Raw genomic sequence first — 23,705 nt, 5'->3', positions numbered from 1 at the left:
TTATTCCTTTCTTTATTCACTTATTCATTCATTTAATTGTTGCTTTTTTTTCCTGTTTTGTTTCTTCCTTTTTCTCCCATAAACAGCTGTAGAAGCAGGTGGCCCAGCAGATTTTGGTGAGCATCAGGTGTGGCAAAGAGCCCCACATCACCTGACGGCAGCTCAGCCACGAGGAAGGTGCTTGGTGTGCTAGGAAGTCACGTTTGGGATGACCTACGAACCGTGGTAATGTTTAGTATTCAAGAAGTGTCCCTCGGAGCTTAAATGGAAATAAAATAGGATGGAAAGTGTTATCACAGAGGCCTGGGAGGAAGGAAATGCCATCTGATGGATTTTAGTTTCACAGGACAATTTTGGGGTGCAGATACTGAGCAGCCTCTAGAGTGTGCTGCCCATAAAAGCTCTCCTGCCTGGAAAGAGAGCTCCAGTTCTATCACACCAGTGAACTGGATTCCTCAAGCCTCAGAAGAGCTGAGGAATCCCAGCTCAATCTCGTCTCCTAAAGGCAACACAGAAGACGGGATTTTCAGTGAACTACAATACACCACAGTGTTTATTAGCTCTGGATTAGTGTGGTAAATACAATGCTGCAGCCACAGGATATGTCCCCACACTCTAAGCTTGCTCCTTCTGCTTCTTCAGCAGCTCCCTCAGCTGCTCGATCTGGGCAGTCACGCTGCTCTTGGCAGTACCACCCATAGCAGTGTACTGCTCCACACTGCTGACAGTGTTGAAGACCTGGGAGACATCGCTGGCAAACAGGGGGCTAAGGAAGCAAAGAGAAGAGGTATCAGTGGGGAGCAATGGGAACTGCTTGATGGCTTTATTCTGCCAGTGGAGAGGATAAAGGAGTGGAAGCTGATCCTTTTTCCAAGGGGAAAAGCCTCATGAAGCTCTGCTTCTGCACTTCTAGTGCCTGACAGGAGCAGTTAATGACACTACAAAGACAAAGCTGCAAGAGCAGAGGGAGGTAGTCTGAAACCAAACTCCTCTACAGTGCTGGTGCCTCCAGGTCAAGGCATGAATTTCTCCATACCCTTCTAGTACCTGTGGCCCACACCCTGCCTAAATTCAGTAGTTGTGATGTTGTGCCCCTTCTACTGATACAGGCTTAGCAGCAGCAATTACATTTATGCCATAGCAATTTTGGGGTGCAGTTAGGACTGGATAGTTCATGTAAGGGCACAATAAGAAGCCTGTACTAAGCCAGGCTGACACCTGCCTTTGGAGGGGGTTTATGGTAAAGTAACAGTGATACAAACCTGATGCTCTTCAGGTCTTCCAGAGTGAGTTTATTGATAGCAATGCCTTTAGTCTCAGCAAGGTGGACGGCCTTCCCAGAAGCAGCGTGAGCTTGTCTGAATGGCATCTGCAGTGAGAAGGAGAGATGATGGTCCAGTCTATGCTGAAGTCAAGAATGGATATTCTCCCATTTTGATTGGTTTATTTTTCCTTATAACAATGAAGTCTAAACCTGCAGCTGTTGACCCACAATGACCATCACCTGGGAACAGAACAGAAGGCCTCACTGAGCAGTACTCCACATCTTAGTAAGTCAGAGCTCCAGGCCTTCCTCTGATACTTACTCCTTTACGAACCAAGTAAAGAGCCAGATCAGTAGACAGCAACTCAGGGGTCAGAGCCTTCTCCATGTTCTCCTTATTGATCTGCAGAGGCAAAGTGAGGTGTTATCATCTGCTGCTCATTGGGGACCAAAGCATGGACTTCATCAAGGAAGGACCAGGTTCTCCAAGGGCTTTATGCCCAGGTGTATCTGAGATGCCTGAGGTGGGAGCCCTAACAAGCAGTAGGAGTGAGCAAGTCATCATATTTGGGCCAGACTAGAGCTGTTACACACTGAAGATGTCCTCCAACCACATTCAGTAATGAGAGGCTGAAGCCTTACCTGGAGCGTAGAAATCACTCCAGTGGCAACCTGGAGCACAGCAGTCAGAGTGTCCACAACATCAAAGACAGCTTCCTTGTCTTCCTGAGTGAGAGTGTGGATGGAAATTGCTGTTAGATTAATTGATGCAGTGAAAAAGCCCACCAGCATGAGCAGCCTGGCCAGCAGAGCAGGAATGTCATCATAGAATCTTGGACTGGGTGTGATTTACAGCATGCAGTATCACAGCTCCATCTTTTATCATCTTACACATGCATGCAGGGAAATATAGTCCTAAGAGGCTTCTATAGAGCATGAGACAACTATGTCTCTTCGGAGATCTGGAGTGAAAACTAATCTCTGTTTTACCTGCAGATCCTTGTTGTAGGTGCTTGGAAGTCCTTTCAAAACCATGAGAATAGCAGCTAACTGCAGAGAAACAGGTATGGCGATTGGTTAATTTTTACACAGATGAAGCTTCTTCAGCAGTTTCCCTGCCCCTTTTCTTTCTTTAACAGGCTCACCCGTCCAAACACACGACCAGCTTTGCTACGGATCAGTTCCAGGCTATCAGGGTTTTTCTTCTGAGGCAACAGGCTGCTGCCAGTGCTGGAAGAAAGGAATTGGAAGTGGAATGGTGAGCAAAACCCCAGTCTGGGCCTTGTTCCACAGAAGGCATGAGCAGGAAGGACTTGTTTTTGCTGTGCCCTCAGAGAGGCAGGGCAGTGGCTGTGCTGCACTGAGATTGATAGAGAGGAAGTCTGTTAGTATTGAAACCCAGGCTGTGCTGGGAAGGGCTTTGGCAGGAATTCCCAGCAGAGAAGGAAGTTCTCTGTGCCTGTTCTCTTAGAGCATATTTCTGCCAGCAGTAGCTGGGGAGGAGTGACCAGTGAATGGAGATGTGATTGAGTCACCAGAATTAGAATCACTGATCCTTAATGGGGAATTTTCACCCTCAGGCTGCCTTTCTCTCAGGCTTTTCATCCTCTGGAGTGTTGATTTATGTGTCAGTCTTGTGCAGCGGGGACACCCACTTCCTCATTCTCTTAGGAAGGGATAATGGAGGAGAGACTGAGGGGAAAAGGCTGTTTGCTCGATGACCAGACACCTACCTATAGGCATCAGAGAGGGTCACAAAGCCAAATTCAGTGGTGCTGAAGATGATGAGATCTTCAGCCAGCTTGCTAAGGTGGATCATCAGCAGGGTGGCAACAGAGAGTAATTCCACTGCAGAAAGGGCACAATAGCAGGAGGTGAAAGGAAGGTTTGTGTTTGACAAACAAGGAAGTCCTGACTGGAGCTTAAATGTGTGCAAAGATTTTCTGTTTGTTTAGTTCCCATTGTGGGATTTCAGGTCCCTTGTTAAATGAGGTTAACTGGGAAGGTGTCTAATGTCTGCTTCTAACGTGGGGAGGGAGGAATGGTGGAGTTGTACTTACCCACGAAGTCTCTCTCACTGATGGCATCCATGCTGTTCAGGCTGATGGATGCAAAGTCCAGCTCTGTAAGGGAAGTGGTGGATGAAAGATGTCATGTTTAGACTGACTTGAAGTCTGCAGCTTGTCCCAGCAGGTGTCTGTGAGCCCTTTAGTAGTCCAAGGAGGACAAATAAGCTGTGTTGAGGAATTATTTGTCCCAGGTGGCCAGTGTGTAACAGAAGTGGTTCAATTATATCTACTATTATACCATACAGACACATGCTTTCTTAATTTGCTAAAAAGTCTTATTGCTTACTAATTCCTTGGGAGCTGCTTGCGCCTTGTGCTCCTGGTCATCAGATAATATTCTATTTTTGTATTTATTACCCTCCCTCTCTATGTTAAGGTGCTACAGTGTATCTGAAAATAGCATTACGACATTGTCTCAGTGTTTCTCTAATTCCCAGATATTATAATCAGACCTGTGCTACTCAATCAGGGAGACATTTACCACTACACAGAAGCTCTCTGTCAATTTCCAGTGGGTTGCCAGCCAAAGCTCCGCTGCCAGGGAAAAAGAAACAGAAGTCACACATGATATCTTGCAGAATCCAACAAAAACTGATCTCTAGCAATGAGGGATGACACCTCTTTCTCTCTTCAATAGAATCTGGTGTCAAACTGCTCCCTGAAACATGGTCTGAGCCTCAGCAAACTGAACTCTAGACTAAACCAGAAGTTCTCTTCCAAAGAAAAAGATTGACATGATGAAAGCCTTGTAGTTCTTGACTTCAAAGAGGAGGGAGAAGAGTGTCTCTTTGGTCGGTATGTCAATCACAGCACCTTTCTTTGGTGCACGAAGCAAGGCTTGAGATTTAGAAACTCTGCAGTGCACGTAGCACACAAGCACTGGTGGTTCAGAGGATGTAATGGTCTGCCTCTTGGTCATTTAATAGAGCAAAGTGATGCCCAGGGATTACACAGAAAGCAGACATTACCTTCCCAGAGGCAAGACATTCATCCTCTTCTTCACATCACCCAGGCGCTCAGAATCACGGATCAGTGCAACAGCGTGGCTAGGAGGGGACGTGAGAGAAAGCAGATGTGTCTCCTCCAGTTGCCCCATCACAGAATGATGCACTTTTATGCTCCATCTGTGCAGGGCTCCAGGAATGGAGAAAGGTTCCCTTCCTAGGGCCCAGTGTGAAAGGTGGTTACCTGAGCAGGAACTGGCTCCATCTGATGGGCAGAGCTTTCTGCAGGTGGGTGTAGCCAGGCATGATAACATCAATTTCTCTGTGTGTGAAAGGAAAGAAAGACAGCTGTCAGTATAGAGAGCAGAGGCAGGTACACTCTCAGGTTTTCTGCTGGGTCATGAGGAGAATATTTTGTGTTGTGTGGCACTTCATCTTTGCCTTCCTCTCCCTGTATGCCCAGGATACAATGAGGAAGGAGGAATGTCTCTCTGATGTGGGCTGTGAAGAACGTGGGGTTATTCCCTGTGCTATCACACAGTGCCTGACTGTAACTTCTGCAGCAGAAGATGTTGTTGTTGCCGTGATTGTTGTCAGTTAAAGAGCGAGTCTAGAAGTCTCCTGTCCCAAGAAGGCTGTGACTATGGACGTGTTAAAGGACTCACATGGCAGCGCGCTCCACCAGGGTCTTGATGAGCTGCAGCAGGTGAGTGGAGATGACAGAGATGGAACTCTTCAGGAGCAGCTTCAGGTCAGTCACAACCTGGACAAGATTGGCCACAGTGAGATAAAGGAGAATGTGACATGCTTAGTGACCAAATACAGTTCAGCTGAAAGGCAAGGCAGGGCTACCAGCTCTTCATTCTGTGTGATATGAAGGGACATTTTACCAGCTATGCCCCACGTCTCTGATTCATGAAAGTTGCTGTATATTGCTTTCCAAAGCTCATATTTTTCAGTGGACTTCTCAGGTGTAGGCAGCTTGGGATGGAATATCCCCTATAATATTCCCCAAAGTTTGTCATTAGCAAAAGGCTGATCCCAAAAGATGCATGGCATCCAGTCAGTAAAGTAATGGATTCTGTGGGCTTTCCAAGGGATGTCAGCAGAAGTTATACCATTAATCTGCAGAAACCACTCCCCTGTGCTTATGAATCACTGCAGCATCACTAGCTTAAAGCCATAGGGAGCACATGCTGGAGAGCATCATTGCATGCAAGGGAGGACAGAAAGAAGCTTGATAAGAACCTGAGGTGTGAAAGTAATACAGGGGGAGAAAGAAAAGTAGTTCTATACCTACCTGATCATTCCTGCTTCTTCCAGTGTGCAGCTTTCCAGCTATATCCCCAATCAACTCCTGAGGACAAGAGAATAACTTCTGTCAGTGTCTCTGTATTGCAAGCAAAAGAGTTACTGCAAGAGCAGACCTCCTCCTAGCTCTAGGATCCAGTAAGTAGCTATGGGTTCTCTTCTGGGGGAGGGCAAGTTTGGTTTCTAGGCTTGTACAGTATCTCTTCCACAAAGGGGTATTGGACACTGTTGGCTGTACACCTGGCACGTCAGTATCATGGGGTGTTGAGGAATTTCATTGTGCTGGGGACAGAGGCTCATGTGCTCAATGTCAGGCAGCTCGACACAGAGAGGGAGAAGAACAACAGGTTAAAGGACCCAAACCTTCAGTCTGCGTTCGTTGGCAGTGTGAATATCCTCATCGCTTTGTTTTACCACAAAGACTCCCTTAGACCATTCCTCAGAGATCTATAAATGTCAACAGAAACACAAGTCAGCTCATACTGATTCCCTGAGTGAAGGGGTGTAAGTTATCCCCAGGAAATACCAAGTTCTGCCATCCAAACAGAAATGAAAGCATTCTCACAGGAGCTCCTGCATTCCTGTTCTTTCAGGCCAAGGCTGGCTGCTCGCTCTATCCCTATATTCTGTATTGCACTTGGTGGAGATTCATCGTTTGATCCTCGCTGATCCTGCAGTCCTGGCTATGGCAGGACTTAAGCATCACAGTGAGAAAGTGAGCTGAAGTGGCAGTCATTGCTTTAGCATTGTCCATAAAGATTTTCCTATACAAACATTGTATAGGCTGCCCATTATCCATGGTAGGTGAGCAACAACAATGAATATTTCAGAAAAAGTGCTTAGTGGCTGGCTCTTCTTCACCCCTATACAATACTGTGCATTGCCTTCTACTAAGTCAGGCAGCCAGGCACAAAGGGATCCCAAGTGCCATTGGAAAAATAATACTCCTAATTCATACTGAAACAATTCCTCAGGGATGTCCAGTCTGAAGAGGATGGGCGGGCATCCCTTTTGGGAAGCCACTTTCACACGTAATTAGAACTAAGTAATAGGACATGAGGAGAGAGAAAGATGCTTTTTAGTGCAACTCAGGGATGTTTCCAGATAAGGAGCTATTCTAGGGATTATATATAGGCCTGAGTATGCATGACAGTTTATGAAAGAAATAAATACCTTTTCCAGGCCACTCAGGATCTTCTCCATCTCTGTTTTAGTTAGGATACCAGCCTTCTCCAAGGCTTTGGCATAAGCCATGCTCCCCTGGATATCAACTTGAGACAGTCTCTGATCATAGGCAATAGAAGAGTTGAGCATCTCCATGATGGGATCTGTGCTTCCGCTGAATCTTCCCCCCCAAAGTTTATCTCCCTGAGAGAGAGGAAGAGGAAAATCAAAGAGGCCTAATAACTTCATTTATAGTTGTAATTCGTTGTAATTTTCACTGAGAACTTTATCCTGTGTAGAGGCCAAGCTGAGGTGTGTCCTTTCAGTGCGGTCCTTTTTTGTCATTGTTGTCTAATAGAGGCAGATTTTTCTTTGCTTGACAAGTAGTTATGGGCCAGCATCAGCCACATAACAAGTGACTGAAGTTACTGTTCAGGCACCTCCAGAGTCCAGGATGTGCTTCCAGGCTTTACCAAAAAATTAGTATCAAATCAGCTTAGGTGCAGACTCTAGAACTCCAAGTACCTTTCAGCATCAGGAATGTCCAGAAAAATAAGTCAAAACACAAAGAAGATTTTAAAATATGTAAGAAGAAAACTTGTTTTTCTACCCAAGCCAGACTGGTTTTCTAATCTCACAGCTTTGAACAAGTCATCTACCTAATTACTTCACTATGTGACCAAAGACAGGTACGTAATTGCTGCCATGCATCGTGATGCTACACGTGTAAACCTTTTGCATCAGTGATTTAGCAACTGAATGAATGAATTAAGAGCCATATGTGACACTTGGTCAGATCATTGCTTACCTGGGTATGATGCCCCTTGAAGCCATAGCTCTGGCAAATTTGAGTGGAAATAGCTGGGAATGTTACTTGTGCATAAGGCTTACAACTAATCCAAGATTACAAAGCATTTCTCCAGTACCAGCAGGCACAAAGAATAAATTGGAAAACACTTAAAGGAAGGGCCTAAATTTATTTGCCACTGAGAATTGCAAAATAATCACTAATCTGTGTGATTTTTTTTTAAGTAACCCTGTCAGTCTTTTCTCACGCTGTACGTTCTAACTACCATGGACAGCAAAAAGTTGGCCAAGACATTTGCAAACTAATCTGTGCTGGGGTTTTATCAGTCAGACAAAGTACTGTTGAGTAACCCTGGAAACCTTTTTCCCCAGTGACTGTCTCCACATCTCTGCCAATCCCTGCTGAAACAGCGTGTCTGAGAGGCCAGCAAGAGAAAGCCTACAGAGGTAAGTGTTGCACTTAGTTTTTTCACATCTTTACAGCAGCTTTGTCATCCAGCTGAAGGGAAGCAGAGAGGAAAATCAGAATCTGAAAGGAAAAGTTACAGGTCCTCAGTGGATCCAGAGCCCATGGAACTATGACATAGGTATGTGCAATTAAAAGCCAGTACCAGATGCTAAGTGCTTGAATGAGGAACTGCTCTGTTTTAGGCATATCTTCAGTGCTATGGGGCTCCACAAAAGTAAGAGGTGGTTTTTCAGCAGAAACTGCAACAGATACATTTGCAATCAGGAAAACAAAACAGAAGGATTAACTTTAGATAGCAACAGAACTATGGTCAGGCTTGCACAGTCTGACAGCTGATGGACACTTGTCTATAACCAGCAGCTGAAAAAGCCAGGGCTGTAGTAGCCATTCTGAAGGCAGGAGTTGCTAAAACAATTAGTCACTAGGCACAGAAACTGAAAATGAAGCTTTTGTATACAGAAGTAGTTACACAAGCTTTTGTAAAGTATCTGCCTGAGCACAAGCTGGCCTGAGTGAAGTGCAGCAGTGCGTTAAATTAGTCTCTCCGGGTTAAAGGCAGGAATCTGAGGGAAATAGCTGGCTGCAGGGACTTGGATTGTAACAAAGTTGAGCTTGCATTTGCCAGAGCAGGGGTAGAAAAAGCAAAATTTGCCCTCACCTCAGATGCCATTTCAGTTTACTCGTGTGCACTGTGCTCCCAGTGCAACCTGTGGAACAGAATAGAACAGCTCAGCTTTGTCCCTTCCCTGGCACCTCAGCCCATCAGTACGACCCCACTGAGCCCCTCAGCCCCACTCACCAGCTCAGCCCGGCTGTTCACTCCGTGCTGCTCCCCCGGTCCTTCTTGCTTTTACACTCCTTGGAATCTTGCTGGCAGCTCGTCCCGCCCCGGCAGGGCGGGGTGTCCCTGTGACCGGCCCCATTCCACTTCCCCCTCCCTTGTAGCATCCCGCAGAACTGGCTTGTTTCTGTTTGGCCTTTGGAAATGTGCTGCTACCACATATTTTTTCTATCTGTACAACACCAGAAGTATTTGAGGGAATACAGGAAGTGCTTCCCAGTTTTCTTGTCCCCTTTGGGGTTTTTCTTGCCTTTCGCCATCCCTGTTGTCACAGGACTTTGGGGCCCAGTGGGGTTGCATGATTAGGGTATGTTATTTTCTGTAGCAGAGAGGACTCTGGCAATGACACAGTTTAGCATCAGGCTCTGACTACCCGTCCTGAATGAGCAGATATATTTTGTCGCTGGGTTTGCAGAGCGCTGCCTTCAGTATTAGCCCAGAACAAGGCTCACATTCTGTCTGGAGTTTCCCTCTTCTTCTGAAGCCCTCCATGCTTGATGCTGCCCTTGCCTTGTTGATCTTTCTTGAGTGTCTTTGTCATTATTCTGGGTTTTGACTGGAGGTTGTTGGGAAGCTGTCAAAACAGTAAGCGTCACATTTGCATTCAGAATGGATTATACACAGGGAAAGGCTTTACATCCTAGTGTTTGTGATACAGGCTCAATATTGCTTATATGGAACACGCATAACACACACAAAGGATGTACCTCTACTCTTAAGACAGTGCAGAGAAGTTGCCCAAAGTCCACAAAGGCTGGAGGAGGATGCTCAACACACTGAAGTCAGGAGGGGTTAGAGAGCACCCAGCTGCTCCTGGTACCTCTCCCTGAGAGGCTTCTTTTTATACCCACAGGGCTAGAGAAGGGAAGATGGGATCTCTATGGCATTTCCTGAGTTTCCCTGTGTCTACTTTATAATTTGAGTTCTTACATCATTAAGCACCCTATGTTTGTATGAATGAAAACTTTGGTTTCTAAATATTACCTGTATTTAGCTACATGGTTAAATATAACAGTGAATGCTCCAATTTCTGCTCTACTTCTAGGCCTCTGAGTAATTTTTTCCACTTCTCTGTACATGCATCTCTCTGTAACATGAGGCATAGAAACGATGGAGGAATCACAATGAAGGTAGTTCATGTTACTGCTGGTGAAGGCTACATGGGCACACTTGGGTATTGCTGTCTCAAATTCATCCCTGGTGCCTGCAGGGGACGTTGCTGTCATACGAATTCATCTCACTACTCTTGTGACAGTGGCTCTGTTTTTCTAATTGAGAACTAGAGGGCAGAATGGCCATGCATAGCAATGTGATTAGGAGACAAAATATTCAGTGGGACTTTTTTGGAGCATGAAAGCAGGCTAGAGATATTTTCCTTGAGGAGACTAAGTGAATATCTCTTTACTTTGTGTAATGTTTAAGAGCCCGTCTTTTTATCTGGTTGGATGTCAGACCAGAGTTACAGAACCATCTGCTGAGACTTTCAGTAGTTCATGAAAAGGCTACATATCAGAATGTCTATCTAAAAAGATAGTTTTTGAATTCTTGGCTTAAACGCCTTCCTGTTGTCTGTGATGGAGCAGAGATTTAAGCCCCAGACCCTCCCAAGTACTGCCCAAGACACTGATCCTTCTGTTTGTGCAGAATTCCTTAAGATGACAGACAGGACTTTAAGCACTCAAATCACAGTGTGTCATAGTAAAGTGATAGTGAAAGTGTGAAGATGTTCTGGGTCAGTCTCCTGTAACGTCTGTGGACTTCAGAGACCTTCAGGGTTTCATTCCAGTCAATGTTATCCCATAATTATAAGAAAACAGTGGATGGGTAGGAAGTAGCAATGACTATGAACTACTTGTCTGTGTAGGAGACTGAGATGTGATAATCTGCTAAAAGCTCTTGTTTTGCTTTCAGTTTGGCAAGGCCCAATGTCATTCGGTACAGCTATAAGAAGTAATGCTGGGCATTTACTGCTAGGAGCAAGAGGAAATCTGTTTGGCTGGTATTGAGCAGGGCTAGGAGATACAAACAAGGAAAAAGAGGGGAGTGGTGTGAATTGAGAAAGATTATGGGAGAGAAGAAAAGAAATATGAGAAAGAAATTGAGAGAGATCTTTTGCTTTGGCTGTTAGTGTTGAGTATTGGTGTCACCTCTCCCTCTATTACAACTTTTCCTCTCAGTTAAGTAAGCAGAAGTGGTTTCCCTTCCACAGCTGACCTATCTAGAGACTGAGACACACGCTCTGTTTCTGTTTTGGATTACAAAGCAACAGAGCAAACACAAAGGCGATTTTTGGAGCAGTATTTAAACGTGGTGTTCTTAACGTGGCTGTAGAATAGGTCACGTTAAAGGCTAAGAGTAAGGAGAGACTGTAAGGTGAAAATAATGCGAAGATGGTAATAATACAAGAAGGATTGTGATAAGTATCCAAAAGGTTATCTATAGGAAAAAACATGCCAGTATAGAAGCCTTCTGTCTGGTTGGAAAACACTGAGGCAGTCTCCAAGAGGTGCTGCCTTAGTGGTGGTCAGTCCTTAAATGAAGTTTAGAAGAAGTGGAGTCAATTACCCTCACCTGTGCTCCCACAGCTGACCCAACACTTGCCTCAGCTGATTAATCAGAAGATCAGGCTGTGATTACCAGTTTCCCATACAGAGACTGAGGGTGATAGGAAGCATTGAAGAAAGGGGATTTTATGTTGGTGGTGTTTCTATGTATTTTGTATTTATGCTTTCGATATATTTAAATGCTGTAAAAGTAGATTGAAAGCACTTGTGTCTTCTGGGATACATCATTAATGGCAGGAGATTTAGTTTATGGTACTTTGTAATGTCTGTGCTACAGCCCTTAACCAAAACACAGTGAGGCAATGCTTGTGCTCCTGCCATTACCTACGTGTGTTGTAGAGCCTTGCAGTACTCTGAGTCAATAACGTGTTGCTGTATCAGCATGGAGAGCAGGGTGCTGAGCAAACTACCAGCTTTAAAATGTTTTGACGGAAGAGAAATTGTCCATGACAACTAGAACTATTGTACTGTCAGTACCAAGTTAGTGTTTAATGAAATTTGCCCTGTCTTCCCTATAGAAACTGTTTTTATTCTGCCTTTCATTCAAGGGACAGACATTTTGTGCAGAAATCACTGCAGAACACTAATGCAGGGGAATGTTACAAGTGCTTATTGAGTCAGTTTTTTTGCCTGTAAAAAAAGACACCAGGGTGCTGCACTTGCATTCCTCATGTAATGCTTTTTCTTGTCTGTGTCCTGCTTTTATATTTGCAAGGACAGAAGGGAAGTTAGTAGATAATTACTGAGAGTCAGCCAGCAATGCCAGCTTGTTTTCAAGTCCTCTGCCCCCAGCTGGCTTGGCCTGTGTCACACAGAAAGAAGAGCTTTCCTGAAAACATGCAACTCCTGTTCTTTGGAGCAAACCAGAGCTGAAGGTGGTTTAATGATGAATGAGGAGGAGCTGTGGGTTGACCTGCTGACCACATTCTGCTTAAGACTAAGTATGTTCCACTGCCCTCCTGCTGCCCGGTAAGAGTTCTTTTGCCAGGAAGGAGAGAATTCATTCACACCAGTGACCAGCCTCAGAAGGGCTGAGAAATCCCAGCTCAATTTTGTCCCTCGAAAGCAATACGCAACACAGGAGTTTCAGTGAACTACAATACACCACAGTGTTTATTAACTCTGGATTAGTGTGATAAGCACAACGCTGCAGCCACGGGATATGTCCCCACACTCTAAGCTTGCTCCTTCTGCTTCTTCAGCAGCTCCCTCAGCTGCTCGATCTGGGCAGTCACGCTGCTCTTGGCAGTACCACCCACGACAGTGTACTGCTCCACACTGTTGACAATGCTGAAGACCTGGGAGACATCGCTGGCAAACAGGGGGCTAGGGAAGCAAAGAGAAGAGGTATCAGTGGGGAGCAATGGGAACTGCTTGATGGCTTTATGCTGCCTGTGGGGAAGATAAAGGAGTGGAGGCTGATCCTTTTTCCAAGGGGAAAAGCCTCATGAAGCTCTGCTTCTGCACTTCTAGTGCCGGACAGGAGCAGTTAATGACACTACAAAGACAAAGCTGCAAGAGCAGAGGGAGGAAGTCTGAAGCCAAACTCTTCTACAGTGCTGGTGCCTCCAGGTCAAGGCATGAATTTCTCCATACCCTTCTAGTACCTGTGGCCCATACCCTGCTCAAGTCAAAAGGCAGCACTGTTGTCTTCCTCACCAAACTTCAGTTGGTACAAGCTTGGCAGTAGCAGCAATAGTATACGGACCAGGAAGAATTTTGCAGTGCCATCAAGCCCAGGGTATACACAGAAAGGGATCATGAGGAAGCCAGGCTGACACCTGTCTTTTGAGCGGATCTATGGTAATGTGATACAAACCTGATGCTCTTCAGGTCCTCCAGGGTGAGATTATTGATGGTGATGCCTTTAGTCTCAGCAAGGTGGACGGCCTTCCCAGAAGCAGTTTGGGCTTGTCTGATCGGCATCTACAACAAGAAGCAAAGAGCACAATCAAGTAACCAGGCGAGTGAAGTGCAGTCTTGGGCAAGAATAGATGTGCTCTCATTTTGGTTGGTTTGTTTTTAATTAGAGACTGAAATCCGAATCCTTGTTTTCTGGGGTGTGAAGAAGGGAGGCATTAGGACGGAAAATTCCACCTGTAAATTACTATCAAGTCCACCTGGCAGCAGTTCCACTACTTGGGATACATGTAAAGAATGTTTTTCCAGCTTTCGTGTTTGTTGACCCACACTGACCATCACCTGGGGACAGAACAGAAGGCCTCATCTCAGGCCCTCATTGAGCAGTATTCTGCATCCAAAGAAGTCAGAGCTCCAGGCCTTCCTCTGATACTTACTCCTTTACGAACCAAGTAGAGAGCCAGATCAGTAGTCAGCAACTCAGGGGTCAGAGCCTTCTCCATGTTCTCCTTGTTGATCTGCAGAGAGGAGAGACAGAGTGAGATGTTATCATCTGCTGCTTGTTGGGGACACACCGGGGACCAAATAATGGACTTCATCAAGGAGGGACCAGGCTCTCCAAGGACTTTCTGCCCAAATGTATCTGAGCTGCTTGTAGTGGGAGCCCTAACAAGCAGTAGGAGTGAACAAGTCATCATGTTAGGACCAGACTAGATCTTGTATCTGTACTACATTTAAACTGTGTCCTCCAACCTCATTCAGTAATGAGAAGCTGAAGCCTCACCTGGAGGGTAGAAATCACTCCAGTGGCAACCTGGAGCACAGCAGTCAGAGTGTCCACAACATCAAGGACAGCTTCCTTGTCCTCCTGAGTGAGAGCATAGATGAAAATTGCTGTTAGATGACCTGATGCAGCCCCAGTTTTATCATCTTGCACACAAGCTGTACTTGTGCAAGAGACTCCTGCAGAGCATGAGACAACTGTGTATTTCAAAGAACAGGAGTGGAAGCTAATATCTGCTTTACCTGCAGATCCTTGCTGAAGGTGCTTGGAATTCCTTTGAGAACCATGAGAATAGCAGCCAACTGCAGAGAGAAACAGGTATAACAGTTAATTACAGGAAGAGAAACACATTGCCCCAGCAGAGATTCACAGACTAAACCTGGCATCATTTTAATTGTTACACAGAAGCATGAAGGAGCTTCTTCAGCCCCAGTATGAGCAGTTTCCCTGCCCCTCTTCTTTTTTTAATAGGCTCACCCGTCCAAACACACGACCAGCTTTGCTGCGGATCAGTTCCAGGCTATCAGGGTTTTTCTTCTGAGGCAACAGGCTGCTGCCAGTGCTGGAAGAAAGGAATTGGAAGTGGAATGGTGAGCAAAACCCCAGTCTGGGCCCTGTCCCACAGAAGGCATGAGCAGGAAGGACTTGTTTTTGCTGTGCCCTCAGAGAGGCAGGGCAGTGGCTGTGCTGCACTGAGATTGATAGAGAGGAAGTCTGTTAGTATTGAAACCCAGGCTGTTCTGGGAAGGGCTTTGGCAGGAATTCCCAGCAGAGAAGGAAGTTCTCTGTGCCTGTTCTCTTACAGCATATTTCTGCCAGCTGTAGCTGGGGAGGAGTGACCAGTGAATGGAGATGTGATTGAGTCGCCAGAATCGGAAATCAGGGATAAGGAGAGTCTTGGGGATGGGCTATCGGTGACCAAACACCTACCTGTAGGCATCAGAGAGGGTCACAAAGCCAAATTCAGTGGTGCTGAAGATGATGAGATCTTCAGCCAGCTTGCTAAGGTGGATCATCAGCAGGGTGGCAACAGAGATTAATTCCACTGCAGAAAAGGCAGAATATCAGGAGGTGAAAAGAGGGTTTGTGTTTGACAAACCAGGGAGCCCTGACTGGAGCTTAGACATGTACAAAGATTTTCTGTTTGGTTACTTCTCAGTTGGGATTTCAGGTCCCTTGTTAAATGAGGTTAACTGGGAAGGTGTTCAATGTCTGCTTCTAGCATGTGGGAGGGAAGAGTGATAGAGTTGTACCTACCCACAAAGTCTCTCTCACTGATGGCATCTATGCTGTTCAGGGTGATGGAAGTCATGTCCAGTTCTGAAAGGAAATTGACAGATAAATAAGGTCAGGTTTAGCATGACCAAGGCTTGAAGTTAGCAGACTACCCCAGCGTACAGGTGACTGAGTCCTTGAGTAATCCCAACAGCACACACATGCTGTAGTGTTATGCAGCATGGGAGCTACCACCTCACAGACATAGCCTGTCTTTTTGGATTATAAAAAACATATGAATCCTTGACACTTGGTACAGGGTTACAGTTCATGATAATGCCTTGGGAAGCCATGTGCTTTTTCTTCCCTCCCTCCCATATACATCAAGTAGACCCATGCTACTCAACAGTAGACATTTACCGCTACGCAGAAGCTCTCTATCAATTTCCAGTGGGTTGCCAGCCAGAATTCCACTGCAAGGGAAGAAGGAAACAGAAGTCACATATATTATCTTGCAAACTCCAATCAGAATTGACCTTTATTAAGCAGAGAAGATATCCTTCAAGACATTAGCAAAGTGATGCCCAGGGATTACACAGAAAGCAGACATTACCTTCCCAGAGGCAAGACAGTGATCCTCTTCTTCACCTCACTCAGGCGCTCAGAATCACGGGTCAGTGCAACAGCGTGGCTAGGAGGGGACATGAGAGAAAGCAGATGAAGCCAAGAAACCTTGCATGAGCTGAGAGGAAATTCTATCCAAAGATGGGGCATCCTGAGAGTTGGCCTCCACAGTGCACTCAGTGTTTGCATCTCTGGCTGGTGAGAGCCAAGAGGCAATGGACATGGAGCTTTCCTGTGGCAGCTTTCAGGGTTAGTTCTGTTGTGTCTCCCCCAGTTGCCCCATCACTGAATGAGGCACTTTTATGCTCCATCTGTGCAGGGCTCCAGGAATGGAGAAGGGTTCCCTTCCTAAAGCCCAGTGTGAAAGGTGGTTACCTGAGCAGGAACTGGCTCCATCTGATGGGCAGAGCTTTCTGCAGGTGGGTGTAGCCAGGCATGATAACATCAATTTCTCTGTGTGTGAAAGGAGAGAAAGACAGCTGTCAGTATAGAGAGCAGAGGCAGGTACACTCTCAGGTTTTCTGCAAGGTCATGAGGAGAATATCTTGTTGTGTGGCACTTCATCTTTGCCTTCCTCTCCCTGTATCCCAAGGATACAATGAGGAAAAAGGAATGTCTCTCTGATGTGGGCTGTGAAGAAAGAGGGGCTATTCCCTGTGCTATCACACAGTGCCTGACTGTAACTTCCTCTGCAGGAGACCTTGCTGTTGCCGTGATTGTTGTCAGTTAAAGAGCAAGTCTAGAAGTCTCCTGTCCCAAGAAGGCTGTGACTATGGACTTGTTAAAGGACTTACATGGCAGCGCGTTCCACCAGGGTCTTGATGAGCTGCAGCAGGTGAGTGGAGATGACAGAGATGGAACTCTTCAGGAGCAGCTTCAGGTCAGTCACAACCTGGACAAGATTGGCCACAGTCAGAAAAAAAAAGTATGTGACGTAGATGGTAGCCTGACACTGTCACTGTAAAATAGCCCCTTCCTTGTTCTATATGTTGGGAATATGAATCTTCCATTTATCAGATTTGTCCTTAGTCATGTTAATATTATAATGTCACTATATCTTCTTCTATACGATGGGAGAAAAAGGCAGCTCTGCTCAGAGGTTTCCTGAAATGAGGAGGGGAGGAGCACAATGGGAAAAACAAATAGTTCCATATATACCTGTTCATTCCTGCTTCTTCCAGTCTGCAGCTTTCCAGCTATATCCCCAATCAGCTCCTGAGGACAAGAGAATAACTTCTGTCAGTGCCTCTGTTCTGAGCAAGAGATTACTGCAAGAGCAGACATTCTCCCACTCAGCAAGGGGGGGTTCAGGTTTAGGGTTCTCTTCTGGGGAAGGGGAAGTTTGTGTTCTAGACTTTTACAGCCTCTCTTCCACACAAAAGAGGTCCTGGACACTGTTGGCTGTAAACCTAGTATGTCAGTATAGCAAGATGTTGAGGAATTTCACCATGCTGGGGACAGAGGTACATGTGCTCAATGTCAGGCAGCACTAATTAGAGGGGGAGAGAAATAAGAGGCTAAAGAACCCAAACCTTCAGTCTGCGTTCAATGGCAGTCTGGATATCCTCATCACTTTGGGTCATTACAAGGACTCCCTTAGATGATTCCTCAGAGATCTATAAATATCAACAGAAACACAAGTCAGCTCATACTGATTCCCTGAGTGAGGGGCTGTAAGTTATCCCCAGGAAACCAAGTTCTGCCATCCAAATGGAAATGAAAGCATTCTCACAGGAGCTCCTGCATTCCTGTTCTTTCAGGCCAAGGCTGGCTGCTTGCTCTATCTCTATATTCTGTATTGCACTTGGTGGAGATTCATCTTTTGATCCTTGCTGATCCTGCACTCCTGGCTATGGCAGGACTTAAGCATCACAGTGAGAAAGTGAGCTGAAGTGGCAGTCATTGCTTTAGCATTGTCCATAAAGATTTTCCTATACAAACATTGTATAGGCTGCCCATTATCCATGGTAGGTGAGCAACAACAATGAATATTTCAGAAAACGTGCTTAGTGGCTGACTCTTCTTCACCCCTATACAATACCGTGCATTGCCTTCTACTAAGTCAGGCAGATGGACTCAAAGGGATCCCAAGTGCCATTGGAAAAATAATACTCCTAATTCATACTGAAACAATTCCTCAGGCATGTTCAGTCTGAAGAGGATGGGCAGGCAGGTTGTGCTGAGCACACCTCAATGAGGCACCAGGTTTCCATAAGCAGCATTCTTGCTGTGCTCAGTAGGGATTTTTGCTGCAGCTAGATGGATTCTAAGCATTTATCTCCTGTCCAGAACATCTGCTAGAGTATCAAATGCAATACACACAGGCTTCTGCAATTCTTCCTGGTTTCAGACAGCATTTCCTTACAGGAATGCACTTTTCCACATGCCTAGTACTAAGAAATAGGATGTGGGGATACAGAAAGATTGTCTTTAGAGCATGGACCCAGGGAGGTGACAACAGATGCTATCGGATAAGCTATTCATCAAAGTACTCTTGTGGGAATTGTTCTGAGCATGCAGGGCAGTTTATGAAAGAAATAAATACCTTTTCCAGGCCACTCAGGATCTTCTCCAGCTCGGTTTTAGTTAGGATGCTAGCCTTCTCCAAGGCTTTGGCATAAGCCATGCTTGCCTGGATATCAACTTCAGTCAGTCTCTGCTCAGTGGATATAGAAGAGCTGAGAATCTCCAGGATGGGATCTGTACTTCCAACAAATCTTCCTCCCAATAGTTTATCCCCCTGAGAGTAATGAAGTTAAAGGACATTCAAATGCATTACTGATATATTCTCCTAAAAATCTCTCAGTGCCACGTTCAAGTAAAACTGTGGGAATGTTTTATATATCCCTTATTTATATGTTTTATATACCCTTTTTCTAATATATATATATTTCTATCCCAAATCCTCAAACACTTAGAAATTATAGCAGCGCTGAGCTGCGGGGTTGCTGGTACCATGGACAGCGGGAGGCTCCGGGGGCCCTTTCCAGGCAGCCGATGGAGAGGAGGAAACCTGTAGGTACGAAGTGCTCAAGTCTCTTTAACTTTTCTCTTTAAAGCAGTTTGTCAACAGGAGTTGCAAGGGAGGAATCGAGTTGTGAAAGCAAGGTTTTGCAGCCTCGCTGGGAGCACAGCCCTCTGCAGTGAATGGATGGGGTGCTGAAGGCCAGTGCTGGGAGGTAAGTGCTTGGATGGAGAAGAGGTATTGGAATATATCTTAGTATATGGCAGTATATAAGTAGTAAAGGAGAAATTATCGCAGTATATAAGTATATAAATAAATTTGCTGTTCCCTTTCCATTTAAAATTTCAGGAAAAAAAATCTGGCAGAGAGAATCACCCTGAAGCTCCCTATCAAATGCATCTGGATGCTCCGTGGAGCTATCAGTCATCTATCAGAGCACCCCAAGAGCACCCCATAGGAAAAGCAAAGTTTGGCCTCACCTCGGTTGCCATTTCGGACGACGTTTTGCTCGTGTTTGCAGCAATCCTGGCGCCTGGTGCAACCTGCGGAACAGCGAGGTGAGGCTCAGTTCAGCTCTGTTTGGCTCAGCTCTGCCCCAGCCCCACAGCAGCACAGAGCCTCCCCAGCTGCCCGCACAGCCCTGCTCACCGTGTCCACAGCTCAGCCCTGGCTGGTCGCTCTGTGCTCTCCGGTCTCACTGCCCGGCTTTTACGTGCCTCGGAGCCTGGGCTGGAAGCTCGTCACGCCCCATTGGGGCGGGGTGTCCCTTTGTCCAGCCCAGCTCTTCCCCTCCCTGGCCCCCCTCATGCTGCCCACCCCTTGTCCTGTGTTTGGCCACTGCTCAATCAGGAAAAGGTCAGGGAGAGGTTTCCCAGTGGGTAGGGTAGCTGTGAAGAAGAGTGCTGGTAAAGATGCCCTCATGTTGCTTGTTTGTAAAGATATTGGTGTAAGAGCACCTGTAATGGGAGATTGTCTGCTGTGTGGTTTCAATGGCAGGTCATCTCCTTGTCAGGGAGTATCGTTGTGCTGAAGGAGTCTTTTTACTCTGGCATCCCCCTCTACATTGGTATGAATGTACTTGGGATGTTGGGTGGATCATCAACACTCCATCCACACTGCCACCAACACATGAGAATGAAACATCTGGGAGCTATTTTGTCTCCTGTTCCTGTGCAGATGAGCCTTTTCACCCCACCCCACTTCAGCTTTCAGGGTTTCTGCTGTCACCAATTGCATTGGGTCAATCTTGAGAAGCTCCTGTAAGCATGAGACTGAGGCTGTGGGATGTGAGTTTAGTGCAGTGCCACAGCGGTCACTAGGTCTGTGGCCGTGGCAAATAGCCCATGTCTTAACTACCATCAGACTCTGAATATTATGGTTTTAAAGAATTGGTTTAAAAAATGGGAGCGTTGGGAACATCTGTTCACAAGGCTGCTCCCCAGCTCCAGTTTCTCTTTAGACGCAATGCATTTCTGCTCTGAAAAAGCACTTGCTGGTTTCCCTTACTGTGTGTTGCTACAGTGTAGTATGCTTCCATCTGCATTGCACAGACCTTTGGCAAAGCTCAGGAAACATATTCTCATTTTCTTGTCCCCATTTCTTCTTTCCCTTTAGCTGACTGTCTGGTCTTTTTTCTTCTGTTCCCTCAGTTCTTCAACTTGTCTCCTTTTTCCATTTACTCCAGGGCATCTACACTTGGAAACTGCTGAATTGCTTTGTGATCACATCCTTCTTGCTTTGAAATCCATCATTTTTTACTACTTTTCTTGTCTCTTTCGCCCTTTACCAGTGTCCTTGTCCTTACTCCTGGCTTTGATAGGAAATTGCTGTTGTTTTGGGAGAATCATGAGCATTCAGTTTACAACCCGAGTGTATCCAGTACAGAGAGAATCTCTATCTCATGTTTGTTATATCATTGTAGGTTAACACACAGCCTGAGTGAGAATTACATGTCTTTCTGCCTGAAGATATCCAGCAGGATGTGCCCAGAAGGAAAAAGGGGAAAAGTAGAGATCCCAAGTGCCCAAGTGAAATGAGAGATCAGTAACACATTGTCTTCATGTCAAATATTTGTGGTGATGTATTGCAGGTTTTGGCCTTGAAATAAGTTGTTCTAATGGATGCTGTGGGACAAAAATCTGCAATCCACATGCAGCCGGGTATTAATCAACAGGAACGACTTAGCTGAATTTCTGGTGCTTTCACAATCTGTGCCTTGACCACAAATCTAGTTTTGTGATCAAGAAGCCTTCTGTATTTGCTATCAGGTGATCCCACTTTTATTAATCTATGCCTGGAATTATACATGGCAAGGACATGTAAAATTCCACATGGGATCTGTCAGTGTTATCACTGTGCACTGAGCAACTTCACAGAGATTAGTTTGTGTACAGAACGCTGCCCCAGTTTGTATGGAGGAGGTTATTAATTCTCTCTTTTCCTGTTTTTAGATGAAACACTTCATACCGATCTCTTCTGTACAGCGGGCAACATAGAATACAGTTGTAGTAGAAATGGAAGTGAAGCTGTAAAGCCAATCAGAAATCCTTAATGTGATTGAACAAACAGATGACTTAACGATGCTTGGGGCTGGGGAGGTTGTTTTTGAGGGAAAAGTAGTGAAATAGCATTGCAGAATAGGTCTATTCTAACAAACACTGGAATGTATCCTCATCATTATTATCTTCCCAGCTGACATACAATGAAGTAGTAAGAGTGAATCTCCCATTTTGCGGCATGGAGAGGATGAATTGAATATATTTTAATGTCCTCTAAGATTTGGATTTTATTTGTACTTGCTTTTGCAGTCACATTCACATCCTTCCTATTTACACTGTTTATTTTGCTTTTGCTGGAAGAGCGCAATACTTGCGGAGTGCAGCTCTGAAAGCGCTTTAGTGGTGTAAAGAAATCCTCTATTCATAGTTTTCATAACCAAGGCTGGGGAAACAAACAGATACAATATATATTCTTTAAAAACATTCTTTTTTAGTGTCATTTTGGTTTAGAAAAAGGGGGGAAAAAAGCGCTGTGGGCTGAACGTGCTGGTCAAACGCACCGTCAGCTAGACTGGTGTGAAGCAGTGCTGACATTTTTTTGTTAAAAAACAAAACAAAACACAACCACCTTGTTTAATGAATTTTGAATGTAAAAGAAAAAAAAAGACACTATAGGGTGATCAGCGAAATGCTGAATACAGTAAACATCTTTCATGACAAAGAATACAAATACCCCGCAGATCTGCTTTCAATAGCAATTGCTAGGCCCCCTGCTTTCAATAGTTAATACCGAGGCCCCTCTCTACCAAGCCTTAGTGGTAACAATCACAAGCCAATGCTTAAAATGTTGACATGCTAAGCACATTTAGAAAAACCTATGTCTGCATTCCCTATGGATGGTGTAGCATAACTGTCTAACATCTAATGTGCAGCAATTAAAAACAGAGTTCACTGAGCTAATCATTCCATCTCTCCTGCAAAGTTGTGTGTAATGGTTATTCCTCTCTCTTAGAGGTTCCCTTCACATGATGTCAGTGGACCCGTAGCTGATCATTTATGTACTTCAACCCTAACAGGCTGCATGTGTCTGCTAGGAAGAATTTAGGAAGACTATTTCTTTTGGTAAGAAAAAGGTTGAGGGCCTTTGAGAGAAGCATTTGTATTATATTCATCCTTTCTAGCTGCTGGGACTGGGCACTGCCATTGTGGAACAAATTGGAGTAACACTGAACATAAAGATGATAAATTGGTGTTGGAGGAGAAATATAACAAAGGAGAAATACAATTAATATACTGAAGATCTTGAACCCGTATCTACAGAGGGTGAGGAAAGGCATGTAAGGATTTGTAAACTTGTAGGACAAAAGAAATTTGGTAAGGTCTAGAAATAACATTCGCAAGTGAAAGCTTTTTAATTCTTCTTCCTTTTAGTCTAGATGGGAGCTGGTGTACAGGCAGTTTCATGGACAAGGTTAGGAACATGGTGAAGAAGTTGCAGAGCATTTGTTGTGTTGGTTTGGCCAACTTGCAAGGTTAGTTAATCCCGACAGGAAAAAGACCAGCATCCATTGCAGCCTGTCCACTGGGTCAGACAGCAGCTTTTCCAACACCTCAAGGAGAAGCAAAGACTCACATTGAGAGTAGATTTGTTCCTGGCTTGACTCTGGAGAGAATATGAGGTAGTGGATCTTGTGCTCCTGCCATAACAGGAGCTGGTGGGTACAAGATGTCCAACCCATCCTCTTCCCTCTATTGCTCTCACAGCCCTGCCATGAACAAGCAGCTGTATGAGACTCATAGAGTCAGAGAACATCCCGAGTTGGAAGGGACACATAAAGACCATCAGGTCCAACTCCTGTTTCCACACGGGATCACACAAAAATCAGACCATAGCAGGACTACACATCTATACAGTAATAAGGCTCTACTTTTCTGTTTGCAAACACCTGATATTGATTTGAAGGGCTACAGCACTGCTATTTTCCACTCCAAATAGCATTCTTCATACTAAGTTTGCTGCCTGCAGTAGTTATTGTTCTGCATGTGAAATCTGCCTTTCAACAAACAAATATCCTGTTGTTTTTGAGTGGTGCTGCACTGAGCTGGGAACTGTACCTGGTGATCCTTGTGGGTCCCTTCCAACTCGGGATATTCTGTGTGAGTTGATGGTATATTCTCATCCTCTGTGTCATCTGGTGGGTGAGTCTATTTTAAGGTTTGTGAATACCTGAGAGGTCTTTTATTGCAGTTTGCAAGTGTCAAAAACCTATTTGCAGAGCAAATTGAATGTAGGAACGTGAGACAGACAGCAGTCAGCATAGAAGGT

At 45.2% G+C, this 23,705-nt stretch overlaps 2 protein-coding genes and 1 long non-coding RNA gene across 9 annotated transcripts; 1 reads left to right on the top strand and 2 right to left on the bottom strand.

Annotated features, from left to right (window-relative positions):
- The first annotated feature begins 93 nt into the window (after positions 1-93).
- Positions 94-19,099, top strand: LOC116654250 (uncharacterized). 6 transcript variants are annotated; one of them, XR_014936559.1, is made up of 7 exons: positions 94-225; positions 2,261-2,328; positions 2,404-2,522; positions 4,741-4,983; positions 5,601-5,726; positions 7,932-8,006; positions 18,979-19,099. It is a non-coding gene; the product is annotated as an uncharacterized LOC116654250 (long non-coding RNA). The 6 variants fall into 6 exon arrangements; XR_014936555.1 differs by having other exon boundaries at positions 18,976-19,099; XR_014936558.1 differs by lacking the exon at positions 18,979-19,099 and adding an exon at positions 16,612-16,748.
- Positions 524-8,882, bottom strand: LOC107322502 (argininosuccinate lyase). Of its 2 annotated transcripts, XM_085522280.1 has the most exons (17): positions 8,828-8,882; positions 8,687-8,735; positions 6,762-6,956; positions 5,952-6,035; positions 5,578-5,634; positions 4,943-5,040; positions 4,522-4,599; positions 4,302-4,379; positions 3,815-3,867; positions 3,325-3,387; positions 2,998-3,112; positions 2,410-2,494; positions 2,255-2,314; positions 1,907-1,990; positions 1,587-1,667; positions 1,263-1,369; positions 524-766 (listed from the first exon to the last, which is right to left on the bottom strand). In XM_085522280.1, exons 2-17 carry the CDS (start codon positions 8,696-8,698, stop codon positions 616-618), a joined length of 1,401 nt encoding a protein of 466 aa, XP_085378406.1. In that variant the 5' UTR covers positions 8,699-8,735; positions 8,828-8,882; the 3' UTR covers positions 524-615. The 2 variants fall into 2 exon arrangements, with proteins under 2 accessions (XP_085378406.1, XP_085378407.1); XM_085522281.1 differs by lacking the exon at positions 8,687-8,735.
- Positions 12,518-19,564, bottom strand: LOC107322497 (delta-1 crystallin). Its single transcript, XM_015880583.3, has 17 exons — positions 19,530-19,564; positions 19,361-19,423; positions 18,462-18,656; positions 17,449-17,532; positions 17,075-17,131; positions 16,711-16,808; positions 16,292-16,369; positions 15,906-15,983; positions 15,713-15,765; positions 15,335-15,397; positions 15,008-15,122; positions 14,555-14,639; positions 14,320-14,379; positions 14,078-14,161; positions 13,731-13,811; positions 13,253-13,359; positions 12,518-12,759 (listed from the first exon to the last, which is right to left on the bottom strand). The coding sequence occupies exons 2-17, from the start codon at positions 19,370-19,372 to the stop codon at positions 12,609-12,611; spliced, it is 1,401 nt and encodes a 466-aa protein (XP_015736069.2). The 5' UTR covers positions 19,373-19,423; positions 19,530-19,564; the 3' UTR covers positions 12,518-12,608.
- Positions 19,565-23,705: the final 4,141 nt, after the last annotated feature.

The sequence above is a fragment of the Coturnix japonica genome, chromosome 22, assembly GCF_054131305.1.
Source record: "Coturnix japonica strain WE chromosome 22, WE-NBRP24, whole genome shotgun sequence".
Lineage (NCBI taxonomy): Eukaryota > Metazoa > Chordata > Aves > Galliformes > Phasianidae > Coturnix > Coturnix japonica.
The sequence above is the reverse complement of the archived record's forward strand: the minus strand, read 5'-3'. Positions and strand labels throughout refer to the sequence as shown.

What these genes read in the sequence shown, in the direction of transcription:
- LOC107322502 (XM_085522280.1), bottom strand. An exon ending in CAGTGAGAGAGACTTCGTGG is followed by an intron (nt 3,113 to 3,324) that starts GTAAGTACAACT and finishes CCCTTTCTGCAG; the next exon opens with TGGAATTACTCTCTGTTGCC. An exon ending in CCTACAACAAGGATCTGCAG is followed by an intron (nt 1,991 to 2,254) that starts GTAAAACAGAGA and finishes ACTCTCACTCAG; the next exon opens with GAAGACAAGGAAGCTGTCTT.
- LOC107322497 (XM_015880583.3), bottom strand. An exon ending in CTGGTGGAACGCGCTGCCAT is followed by an intron (nt 16,370 to 16,710) that starts GTAAGTCCTTTA and finishes TTTCACACACAG; the next exon opens with AGAAATTGATGTTATCATGC. An exon ending in CTGGTCGTGTGTTTGGACGG is followed by an intron (nt 14,380 to 14,554) that starts GTGAGCCTATTA and finishes TTCTCTCTGCAG; the next exon opens with TTGGCTGCTATTCTCATGGT.